The 13,720-nt window shown below is 35.4% G+C and overlaps 1 protein-coding gene across 1 annotated transcript; it reads left to right on the top strand.

Moving 5' to 3' along the window:
- The first annotated feature begins 461 nt into the window (after positions 1-461).
- LOC113078361 (TBC1 domain family member 2A-like) lies at positions 462-12,831 on the top strand. The gene is given in 14 exon segments (XM_026250683.1): positions 462-622; positions 2,081-2,520; positions 3,758-3,905; positions 6,529-6,652; positions 7,911-7,965; positions 7,967-8,021; positions 8,105-8,295; positions 8,377-8,760; positions 9,392-9,502; positions 9,818-9,990; positions 10,155-10,655; positions 11,792-11,912; positions 12,079-12,264; positions 12,480-12,831. Coding segments are annotated over 13 exon segments (2,607 nt in total). The 5' UTR covers positions 462-622; positions 2,081-2,088; the 3' UTR covers positions 12,606-12,831.
- The last annotated feature ends 889 nt before the right edge of the window (positions 12,832-13,720 follow it).

Here is a 13,720-nt window from a genome sequence, read left to right as displayed (position 1 = left end):
TCTCTCTCTCACACACACACACACACACACACACACCTGCTGTCTCTCAGACTGTGGCAAGTGCTCAGTCTCGAAGCAAGTGCTGATGTCTGTCCCTCTCCTAATACCTATATGTTCCGTTTCACTAATGGCCGTGAAGTTCTGTATTAAGGTGGTGAATATGTTGAAGTAGAGGTTTCTTATGGAAATGTATTTTCTAACAGTGAAGGAGGAAGTGCATCTCTGTCTCAATCTCTCCTCTCTGACAGTGAGCACCATCAGGACCCTCCGCTGCCTACCCCCTGGTTTTGACTATTAAAAGTTTACAAGTTCAGAAATTCAACAGATAGCCTACTTGGTATGTGTTATACTTATTTGAGACGAGCATTACTTAAAAACAGTTTGAAGGCGATTAAATTCATGACACGCCCCCTAAAGACGCACGCAACACAATATTACACATTCCTGATGTGTAATATTTCCTGATTTCCATAATGCTGGCTGGGACTCGCTGAAAGAAATATGAGTCACTGGTAAAGAAAGGAAGTGAGCGGTGTGCGAGTTGTTTAGATCTGTAAGTGCCACGAGACGCGCCCTGGACAGACACATGGAGTAAAGAACACTCCGCTTTTCAACAAAGAAGGTATGTGATTATAACTATGTGCTGTAAACAATGTGTTTCATTCAGTTTATTTATGTGATCGCGCATGTAAGAAAAGCTTTTTATGAGAATGACTTGACTACGATACAGCGAAGAGTTTATCCATTTTCATTTTTTCATACATTAACATGCATTATACTACTATTTAATGCTCGATAGTCCAGTATTAAATACAAATTTCATGCAACTTTATTGGAACTGTATTTTCCTATTTGAATTAATAATTTTCTATTTGATACGAAGCATCATATAGCCTAATGTTTAATTATTTATTATTACAAAGAATTACCTGGAGTTGTACATTAATGAGCGTTGGTGATATGTAATTGTGAAATATCCCTATGTGGAAACTGAAATGAGGTAACAGCTACGCATAGGCCTATATTGTGCCATGGAATTTGCATAATGTATTGTCCTCCATGCTGCTACTGCTTCTTCTTTTTTAGTATGATAATATAGGAGAAGATGCCCTCCAGGACAAGATAACCTCCCCACTTATTTAAAAAAAAAAGGTTTAATTGTAGTGTATAATTTGTGTACCTGGTAAACAGTTATTTGTGGCATTATATGTTGAATATATATATATATATATATATATATATATATATATATATATATATATATATATATATATATATATATATATAATTTTTTTTTTTTTTTTTTTTTTTTGTCTATTTGTTAATAAGGGATTTGTGGGCGTACTGATGTTTCTATTAAAGAGTAGAAAATATTGTTTTTATTTTAAAGTAAAGACGATTTTGTAATTTTGGGGATTATTATTTCGTAATTCCACAATTTAGATGCACATTTAATTGATTGAAATTATACGGTTTTAATTCAGTTTTGCTATTATGACATATTGTTAAAAAAAACAATGCACATGTATATGAATATGCTGTAATTCATAGAATAAATGTCCTGTTCATTTTAATATTTTACTAAGATTCTGCTTTGTCTGTCCTTAATTATTTATTTATACAGCTAAATTGTCATAACAGAAGAGAAAATAGATCAGATTATATATTATTCTATCAATTACAGTTAGAAAATATAAAAAAAAATAAGAATATATAAGTAGGGTGGTAAGATGGATATTTCTAAATAATGTTACATTTTGTGTTTTACCAACTAAATTGGCAAATGTTTATATGTATATTCCTTCATAACACATTTCCTGCTACATCATCATCCTACACATGATAAACGTTATACCTAAATATGTTACAGTTTAAAAATAAATGCACATTATCTTGCTCCTTCATACCCTAATATTGATGCTGTTTCATTTAGATATAGTGTATTATACATATCTTCTACAAAAGCCCAAATTACCATATTTTTTATGGTGTGGCTATGCTAATAGATTTAATTTGATTACTTGAAGAACATTTTGTCTGATGTTACTTATTTCTATATATTTCTATATATTCTCTTTAGATAACCAGATGGAGAGCGATGGAAGCTCCAGCACGCCGCCTCCACCGGACGTGCACATATCTCCTGCAGATGAGTGTGTCGGCTCTGAGGAGACCCAACAACAGCGTTTGGGACGATCAGATGGGGCTCAGGATAAGAATGACACCCAGATCCATAACACTCTTCCTGATGGGACCTCTGCCACCCTCAGAGGGACACCCACTTCTTCCAGCACTAAACTATGTGGCTACCTCAACAAGCAGGGTGGACCTCTCAAAGCCTGGAAGTCCCGATGGTTTGTCTATGAGGAGAAGAGCTGTCAATTGTTTTACTACCGTATGGCACAGGATATCAATCCTCTGGGTAAGGTGGATCTGTCTTGTGCCACGTTCAGTTACCCGCTGCAGGGAGAGGAGGGAACCTTTCACATACAGACACCAGAGCGCACTGTCATTCTCAAGGTAAAGTAATCACATGGTTTGAAATAACAGATTTAAAAAAATATATATTGTGAAGCAACAAAGGGTGACAAGCTTGGGATAGGTTGGTACAGGAATTGTGAAAAAAATCATTGAAATGAACAAGGCAACTTTAGATTATTTTAATTTAAACTCATTTTATTTAACTACACAATAACAAAAAAAAAAACACATAAACATAAACATAAACTTGAATGAAAATTAGAAATGATCCCTTGGTTACTTAATGAAATAACAATTAAGTTTGTTATTGCTATTAAAGCTGAAAATAAATAATTATTAAATATAAAGTTGTAGTACTTTAAATATTTCAAAAAGTAAAACCAATAAAAATGAGAGCAGCACATAACAATAACTTAAACTTAAATAAATTGACAGTATGTTCAAGAAATTGAATCACAAATCTGTATCGTCAGAATTTTTCTTTGCAGTTATCTTTGCAATTGCTTGTAAGTTTCATTGTCCCAAAAAGAGATTCTCATTGAAAAGTGTTTGTTGTATTATTTAAAGGGATAAATCACACAAAAATGAAAATTCTGTCATGTTGTTCCAAACCTGTAAGAACTTATTCATTCATCTCCCGAGCACAAATATACCTGGCATAGACACCAAGGGAACTACCACATTCAGGGACCAGAAAAGTAGTAAGGACATCATTAAAATAACCTGTTATATAGTTAAAATTAAAACCACAGTAATGAGCATTGGAAGGAATATGTGCTTCACTGCAACAATACTGAATAAATCCCAGTGTGACTGGGAATGCCCCGTGGAAAAAAAAAGTGAAAGCAAAATTATGACAATTACTGATTTAAGATTAGCAGTTCTAAAGGAATCTAATACTTTCTTTCTTTTTTTCTTTCTTTCTTTCTATCGTTCTTTCTTTCTTTCATTCTCGTCTCCAAAGAGCTTATTTTTATTGGGGTCAGACAGCCTTTAAAATGGCACAGTGATCACATGACTGCACTTCATATTACACGCACCACATACTTACAGTATCAACAGAGAGAAAAGGCTGCTAGCTGTTCACATTTCGATAAAATATAAAGTTCTGATAAGTGGTCATTGGTTATGTTTTTTTTCTTAACTCTTAAAATATGATCACCCTCGAGTCTCTCTTTTGACTGTTAGACATTGGGGTTATGTATGGAGGAACAGCATCTTGAGTAAGACAACAATATTTCCTCTCAACAGTCTTCAAACATGATTTTGTTTTTAGGCAGCTAACAGGGATGCCCAGATGTACTGGTTGCAGCAGCTGCAGTTGAAACGTACCTTATACAGGGAGCAGCAAGCTGAACATAAGTCCATATCCAGACCAGACAACCACAAATTGGAAAGCACCCCATTAGGAAACAACTCCCATGGTAAGAGCCTAACATCTTAGTAATAGTGAAACCTGACACTGAATACATGAAACTAAAAAAGGCTTTTACTGCATTATGGAAATTACACTGTTTATGTAATATGATTTGGTTGAATGCACTTTATTTTTCCAAGTAAAGTTCAGTTGTTTGGCCAGTCACGTGATATTAAGTTAACAGAAAGTGAAAGATAATCAGAGCCAGTCAGATCTTGAGGATAATTCCAGAACGTTTGGAATCTGTGCACCAAAATAGTGTTTTAACTGACTGTTTCTATTGCCAGAGGAGCTACTTCACCTTCAAACTGATCAGATAATAATGAAAACAATAAATTACATATAAAAACTAGTAAAAATGTCAAAAGCACTTAACAATGAACTAAAAATGTAATAAATACTATAATGATATGTACTGTATAGACTACTAAAATATATTCTAGGACCATTATGTTTAAAAAAAAAATCTTTTTGTTTTGTGACCGTTATTTTCAAGACAAATAAGCACATTTGTATCAACATTTTTATTATCAGAGTGTGTCACTATTTTTAGAGAATTTAACTTTGTTTTAATTATTATTATTATTATTATTGTAAATCTCATTATTGTCTAAAGTGATTCTCTTTAAAAAATACTGTAATTTTTTATTTATTTTTTTAATTACAGCAAATACTACCATAATGTATATACTTTTTTTTTTTTCATTAAAAACTGAAAATATAACTCAAATACTTTGATTGCTAGAGTTACTTCACCTTCAGACTTTTATAAATTCTTCTTTCAATTTTCTGACTGGGTGTTACACCCAAAACTATATCTGGTGTTCAAAAGAAAATATCAATTTCCCAAAATAGAGGCCATTGTAACTAAACAACGTTACTAAACCAAGGGCTCTGGATTATGAGCCCAGGCCAGAGACAGAGACAGGAAGCAGAGTGAAGAATAGAGGGAGGAAATCAGAAGATTAGCTGCAAGGGAGCTGCTAAAATTGACCAATCAGATGCCACGTCACTCTGCAACAATGTTATAGTTAGTCATCATGATCTGTAGCCCCAGGAGGAGGCTGCAAAAGCTCACTCTGATATTTCGATTGATATGTCATCAGGACTCATTCGGTCTCCAGACAGTTTGTGCATGTACTGTCTACCCTCATTCTGTTATCTGTCTTAGCAGAAGGGTGTGGAGACATGACTAAAAATGTTCCGCAAACTTCAAGACAACATTTTGCAATTCTGGAAAAAGGGTGGGATGGATATTGATATCCATCTTTTTTTTATTTTTATTTACACACTACATCTCTCAAAAAATATACAAAATTATAAAAGCACATGGTCACTAAAAAACATAATATATGATTTTTGAAGTGTAATTTAAACTAATTTTTGAGGCACCCAAAATGTTTGCCAATTAAAGTGGAAATGTGGCAGCAGTACTTTGATACTAATTACTTTTTAGTGTATAACAGCTATATCCGGATAACTGGATTCATTAATGAATTAATTGCAAGTTGTTCTCTGTCTCTTATCGTTTCCAGTGCATTAATGCATAATTTCCAGGAATCCCAAGTATACAGGGTTGGGCTCCTCGTGCTAAAAAGCACATTCATTACTTACTTTGACAGCCATCCCCTACCAACCTCAGGCTGTGGTATCCAGGCATTAAGCAACAGCTTTCGAATAAAAGTCAAATGCAGAAAAAGAAGAAGTGAAAGTCTGAGCAGCTGAATCTGTAGAAAATCTGGAATATTGCATCACCAGACAAAGACAGACAGTATGGATATTTATTTATTTTTTAATCAATGCTAGCTTGTGGTTAGCATATAGATCTTTTAAAGAGTACTTATGTGATTATTAGACATTCCAGGCATGCTGGGACATGTTCTGTACCTCACCCTGTGCTAAACAACATTGTTTTGTTCTGTCATTAGAAAAGAGGCAGGTAAAGCAAGATAGAGAAGAAAACAAATATAACATTGTACTGGCATGAGCTTTATTTTTCTTTATGATTTTTTTTTTTATTTTATACTCTACCATTCAAAAGTTGGGGGTCAGTAAGATTATTTTTCTTTTTGAAGACATTAAGAAATAAATACATCTATTCTGCAAGGATTCATTAAATTGATCAAAAGTGACTACAATTATACAATATATATTTCAGATAAATGTGTGTTCTTTTTTTAACTTCATATTCATCAAAGAATCCTGAAAATAAATGGCATGGTTTCCACAAAAATATTAAGCAGCATAACTGTTTTCAACTTTGAAAAAAAAAAAAGAATGTTTCTTGAGCAGCAAATCAGCGTATTAGAATGATTTCTGAAGGACCATGTGACACTGAAGACTGGCGTGATGCTGAAAATTCAGCTTTGCATCGCAGGAATAAATTACATTTTAAAAAATACATTTATATACAAAAGTTATTTTACAATTCTCAATATTTTATTTCCAAAACATAAAATCTTACTGTGATCTCAGCATTAAAAAAAAATGGTTGCATGTGTTTCTTACCAAACAATTAAGAAACAAGGAAATCTCATGATCTGAAAGCATGTTTTGTCATACTGGTCTATCAGGTGTGTTTAACCCAGTGGATTTGCTGCTGAACATTCTTTCTGCCTTCTCTTACACAGCTGACTTCTTGCCCATAGTGAAGACACCTTCTGGCCTAGTGGGTGAAGAAGCAGCCAGTCTGCCTGCACCTGGGTTAAACAGCCCGCTCAACATGTCAATCAAACATCCACTCATTGAGCTGCAGTGAGTACATGTGCTTATGATGTTTACTCTGTCTATATATGTCTATATATCTATGTTTCTAGGGAAAAATGAAAAATGGTCCACGCTTACAGTCTGCGTCAGTGCCTTCCCAAAAAAACTGTTTTGTAATTCTTCGAATTTCTGTAGAATTATTATTTTAAGGAAGTTAGACCCACAAGCATATATGTCATTTCCTGGGATGTTATTTTACACAGTGACTGCGTTGTTTTATGTTCTCGTACTAGACAACATCAGATAAAAGAAAACAGTAATGGGATTTAATCCTGGTATTTTAAAAGGCAATACTTATTTTAATAATAAACCAAGAAACATGGGCTTGTTTTTTGTTCAATAATGTGGGCATTGTACAAAATAATTGATCTAATATATGATTAGGAAGTAATATTAGTTTCAGCTCAGTCTCAGTGAAAGTGGGAAGTTGCTTCTATTTCTTAATAAAACACACCACGACAAACACTATTTCATCGTCATCATCAATGTCAAACATTACTAAACCGATTACATAAGCATACAAAGGGGCCTTTAAAAAAAAAAAAAAAATTCAGAAAAATTCTGAAGCATCGCTATTGCTGTTACTTGTATTTACTTTGAGACTGAAACTAACCAATCAGCACTTGACTTTCACCAAGTGAGCTATGGGCATGATACAAATCATAAGGTTGGTGCAGTTACTTTTGACCATGTAAAGTCCGACATATGAAATAAGAGTCAGAAAAAAATTGTGTGTGTGTGTGTGTGTGTGTGTGTGTGTGTTTTTTTGTTGAGTATTGTATTTAAAGCATCAGATTTTATGACTCATACAGTGTGATATAGGAGCATTTACATCTCTTATTCGTGAAGGGAAAAAGAACAGACCCAAATTGAGGAAAAATTTGGTGCTGATGAAGGCATTATAAATTTCGATAGCTTGTAATGGGGGGAGTTTTATAGAATTATACTAGAAGACAACAATCGTGTTTACAACAGGTTTTGCAAGAAAAGTTTTATCATGTTTATAATTTACAGGCCTTAGAAATTTGCCTATCAAATATAATCCAGTAGAGATTGATTAGACTTTATCTTATGATTAATAAGATGCGCACTGCACAATTAAACCCTACAGTGCCCTTTGTTCATTTAAGCCACCTAGCATCCATCTACAACACACTTAGCATCATCAACAAGTTTTGTACCCGCCCTTCTCTTCCAAAAATGAAGTTATTATTGCTAATCAGTTGTTTCTCTGTTTGATTTATAGGAACACAATGCGCAGTTTCCGTAACCGGCACTCACAGGAAATTAGACAAAGTGTTTTTCCATATTGATGACTCCACTGACAAACAAAAAACACCCTCATCTAAGACATCCAGTAAGTACCACAACATTTCTCACTAGAAAAAAAATTAAACTATTGTTTCAAATTAAAATGCTCATGGCCACCGTCCTCCTTAGCTTTAGCGGTTCCCACAGCCAGTTCTTCTCAAAGCCCAGAATCCCCTGCTAATGCCAGGTCTGAGCAAGATCTCTCCAGCATTTCAACAATCAGAAAGAGTAAAGAAACGTCCAAATCACTGGAGCTCAAGGACACATCTCGACATCAACATGAAAAACTTTACCTGGCAGAAGAGGTCAAAGCGCAGAAGGTAAAGTGACAAAGTTAATAACCTCTTCAGATTCTCATATAAGATTAATCAACTGAAAGTCATGTATGTGTGTATTGTCAGGAGTTGGTGTTGCTGTTGCACAAGGTGCTAGAAGCTGCTCAGCTGGAGAAGCGCACCTGTGCTCAGTTTCTAGCCGCTGAGGGGGAGCAGGAGCGCTTGGAGCTCCTCAGACACGGCGAGCGGCGTGCGGCCGAACTGCGAGACCATCTGGAGTCCCTGCAGCAAGAGAACGAAAACCTGCGGAGGGATCTGAACCAGAGGGACGCCCATATCGCCGAACTCCAGGAGAGTGTCCAGCTCCTAATGCACAAGAATCAGGCCAAACAGGAAGTGATATTGAAGCTATCTGAGAAGTTAACAGTCTGTGGGGAAGACCAGCATTGCACCAATGGGCTGCGGTCAGAAGCCTTAAATCAGCTAACAATCGAGAATGAGAATTTGAAAGTGAGAAAATACAGCATTTTTACATACAAATAGATGGTATTACAATATATTTCTCTATATTTACATAAAATATTGTCCTTTTTGTAAGTATTATTTTATTATATACTATATATTAGATAGATAGATAGATAGATAGATAGATAGATAGATAGATAGATAGATAGATAGATAGATAGATAGATAGATTAGAGAACATTAAATTGATAAAAAATTAACAGTAAAAAAAAACATACAAAATGTAAAAATTGAATTCTATTTCAAATAAATGCTGTTCAATTTTCTAATCAGCAAGGAAAAAAGTGATTGTGGTTACTACATGATACATGGTTTAGTATGGTACAGAGTATAGCTGTTTTCTATATTGATAATAACAAACAACAGTTATTTAAAATTGTATTAATATTTAACAATATTACTATTTTTACTTATTTTTTATCATATAAATTGCAGCAAGAGACTTCTATTAAAAAAAAACCTACATCAAAACTTACCAACCCCAAACTGTTGAATATATATCTAATAATATAAATGTGCATTTTTTATGAGGAGTTTATCTACATTTTATGCTTCCGAAATGACTGCGCCAAGCAACTTTACTCTAAGCCCAAACATGATCATATCTCTATTTCAGGATGATTTGAAGGCATATAAAACGCAAAACCAGTACCTGAACTCTGAGATCTATCATCTGACGACACTTTGGAGAAAAAGTTGCGCACAGGAGCAAAGTCTGATAGTAAAGGTACATTATTTTTCACTCAAGGTTTCTTGCACCAGAAACAGATACATTTTGCTAATGTCTTTACACTATTACTGATGGGCTAATATAAACACTAAATGGCTCTTCCTGAACTGAGAGAATAGTGTTTTGAAACTTAGAGTGTGTTCACTTCCATATCAAAAGCTATTGCATTATATTTTTTAATAATATACATTACATTTTTATAATATAAGCGCTTAAAAATGGGTCAGAGCCAGTTGCGATGGTAATCTGAGACAGTAAACATCAAAAAGTGTTTGAAAGTTGGATTTAGTGTTGTTACTGTGTGTGTGCCAGTGTGCTGTTCTGGAGGCCAGTAGCTCTCAGACGGAAAGCAGATACCTGGGAATCCTCCAGAAGCTCCAGGAGAGTAAAGAATTGAATCCAGAGCAGAGAGAAGCAGTCAAAAAGGTGGTTAAGGATGCAGTTCGGGCAGACCTGAGCACTGCCGTCAAACTAAACTCAATCAGGTAAACGGTCCCATCAGTTTACCCCAAATACAAATTCTGTTCATCCTGTTCTTTTCGTCTGTGGAGCCTTGCTGTCAGCAGGCCTTATATCACAAACATTTTCCCATAAATGTTTGTCAGAGTTCTATTTATGTTGGAACTCACAGTTCCCTGACATTCCACAGGGACTACGATGAATATGGATTTAGGATTGCAATGGACTATAAAGTTGAGGACCTAAAGCTCCTTGCTAAGATCCAGGCCCTGGAGATCCGATCCCCAGCCGTGCTGAACCAGGAGGAATGCGATGGGCCATTGTTGGCTCGTTGCGCTCAGCTCCTGTTTGGACGCCCTGAAGGAGAACGGTCTTCATCCACAGAACTGAAGAATCTCCTCCGGACGGGCTTACCACGCGAGTACCGCGCGAGGGTTTGGCGTTTTATGATACAGACTAGGACCAAATCTCTAAAAGAGCGTCATCCCAACTGCTATCAGGAACTGTGCGAGAAGAGCAGAACCTCGCCTCATCTGGTGCCCAGACAGATCCAGCTGGACCTGGATCGTACGCTGACCTCCAATCAATACTTTTCCCCTCCTTCAAGCCCCTTGATTCAGAAGCTGGAGAGAGTTCTGCAGGCGTTCTCTTGGCAAAACCCCACCATCGGCTACGTGCAGGGACTCAACAGGTAATTAGCCTCCATAGACATTAAGAGATTTGGCTTTGATTAGAGGTGATTATAGAACTATTGTGAGTATTACAAGTAATGGCCTGTCACAAGCTATTAGAGTAAGCAGGCCACTTCTTGTTAAATTTTTCTTAAATAAAATTAAGGGGAGAACTGGGTATATTACTTAAGACAAAAAAAATGGCAAAAGCTGAATAAGGTTTTAAGACAACTATTTGAAAATCTGGAATCCGAGGGTGCAAAAAATCTAAATATTCAGTAATTCGCCTTTAATTTTCCAATGGGGTTCTTAGCATTGCATGTTACTAAACAAAGGTTCAATTTGATATATTTAAAGTAGGAATTTACTAAATATCTTCACAGAACATGATCTATACTTAATATCCTAATGATTTTGAGCATAAAAGAAAAAATGATAATTTTGACCCATACAATGTATTGTTTGGCTATTGCTACAAATATCCCCTGTGCGACTTATGACTTGTTTGGTTGTCCCAAGGTCAAAAATTTGCATAAAATAGAAATAAATAAAATAGAATAATTTAGTATAATGCTAACAAAAAATAAAACTGTCTAACTTTGTCAAGATTTACTACTAACCACTTTATAAAAAGTATTTATCTAATCATTTAAAATAAATAGATTTTTTTATTAATTATATTATATAATTTATTTCAAAGTTATAGTTTATAATATCTTATATAATATAAAATATGATATATTTTTTGAAAGAAGTCAATATCTTATTACATCATTTATTTATTGAAACTTGCTGATTTTAAGTGTGGTCTCAGATTCTCTGCTTACCAAAGTTATGTGGTAAGTGACACAAATGACATGCAAAGTAATAAGTGCCTCGTGTGCCATGCTGAACACTGCGTACTAACAATATTATTACCATAACATGTATTGTACTGACATCTGCTGGTCATTTGTAGATCAACAACATTCTGATGGAGGGTACCTTACCAGTGTTCCAGTTTTTTGAGTAGCAATTTGGAGGGTTTTGTTGTGAAAACCTGGCAACCCTTCTTACAGGCTAAACATAGTTAGGTGTAGGTTTACTGTGAGGGCAACAATATCTATATGGGGAAAAAAAAAAAGTAAAATAACACCATCAATGCCACTGTGTGCAGACTGGCAGCCATTGCTCTGCTGATACTACAGGATGAAGAAGATGCCTTCTGGTGCTTGGAAGTGATTGTGGACTACATCATGCCTCCCCATTACTACACTAAAGACCTGGTGGGCTGTCAGGTGGGAACTCCACATTAATCCTAAAACTTGCTGTTTATTAATTTAATGGTTCAGATTTTCAGTCCCAGATTTTCAGTATGGTCTCAGACTATTATACACTACTGCTTTTAAATGTTTGGAAGCAAGTATTGAAATATGTTTCACTTTCTTCTTCCCTTCTCTCCAGGCCGACCAGCGTGTGCTAAAAGATCTCATGTCTGAGAAGCTGCCTCGACTCACGGCTCATCTGGAAGCGCTGAAAGTAGACGTGTCACTCATCACTGTTGAATGGTTTCTGGTGTTGTTCGTTGAGAGTCTGCCTGCACGCATACTGTTTAAAGTATGGGACGCCTTCCTGTATGAGGGCATCAAGGTACTGTAAAGCATTCTGGGGAGATGCTGTATGGATCAGTACCTGGGGCTCTAATAGTTTGAGCTTTCTGGATATTCCGCTGAATATAACCCTCATTTTGACTCTAATCCACTTGTGTAAAATACCTACATTTCCCATCATTTTCACAAAAACGACAAGCCTACAGGCCAAATACGAGGACACAACATTGAACCAGATTCCCTTGTGTTTCACAGGTGATATTTCGTTATGCATTGGCTCTTTTCAAATACAAAGAGGAAATCATCTTAAAGATCAACGACAGTGTTGAGATGTACCAGTTTCTCCGCATCTTCCCCTACACCATTGCAGATGGAAGGTAAGATGAAGGATAGCAAATGGAAGAAAGAACAGAGCAGAGCACAGAGTGTGAAAAAAAGAGCAAGAGTAACATAAAATATACATACAGAATACCGTATATATAATGACCTAACATGCTCTTCTACAGTATGGAATAGTAATATTATCGTGCATACGATGCATTCTAAAAGTATTAAAGCATTATACAGTAAATTTACTCATGCCTTATGCTATAGGATATAATTATTATGCATGGTTGCAACTTTGAAGGAGTATAAAGAATTTCCAAAGACTTTCTAAAAGACTTTACTCTGTAAAGATATCGGCAGGTATTATAATGTTTGTTTGTGATAAGAAACAAAAGGAGTATATTAATAAGCATTGTAACCAGTACACATTTTACACAATCAAAATTGCATAATCAATATATATTGTACTATTGTAATTTAAATAGTATATATTAGTCCATCTAAATGTATACCTGTTATATATGTACCGTATTTTTCGGACTATAAGTCGCACCTGAGTATAAGTCGCATCAGTCCAAAAATATGTCATGATGAGGAAAAAAACATATATAAGTCGCATTTATTTAGAAACAAGAGAAAACATTACCGTCTCCAGCCGCGAGAGGGCGCTCTATGTCTTCAGTGGTAGACTACAGGAGAACTGAGCAGCATAGAGCGCCCTCTCGCGGCTGTAGATGGTAATGTTTTCTCTTGGTTCAGGTCTCTTAGTTCATTTTCTTGGTTCATGTCAAATTAATTTTAATAAATAAGTCGCACCTGACTATAAGTCGCAGGACCAGCCAAACTATGAAAAAGTGTGACGTATGGTCCAGAAATACAGTATATACAGTAAATATTACTTCATAAATGTGCTACTAATTCCACAGATCTCAGTTTCTCTCTGGAGCTCCTGGTATTGTAGAAATGTAGCTATTTTTGCAGCAGTCAGACATCACCATATATAATTCATTGAGCCATAGTAAAAACAAAGCAGCCTGCATCTGTAAGAAACAGAATATGGGTCAGATGCCTCTGTGGTGTGGCTATTTTAAAAAAGTATTCCCCTGATACTGTGCACACACCTGCTCACTCCTGTTTCCAGTGCATGGCATCGTTTCAAAAAAAACAAT

This window comes from Carassius auratus, unplaced genomic scaffold, assembly GCF_003368295.1.
Source record: "Carassius auratus strain Wakin unplaced genomic scaffold, ASM336829v1 scaf_tig00025578, whole genome shotgun sequence".
Classification (NCBI taxonomy): domain Eukaryota; kingdom Metazoa; phylum Chordata; class Actinopteri; order Cypriniformes; family Cyprinidae; genus Carassius; species Carassius auratus.
The sequence above is the reverse complement of the archived record's forward strand: the minus strand, read 5'-3'. Positions and strand labels throughout refer to the sequence as shown.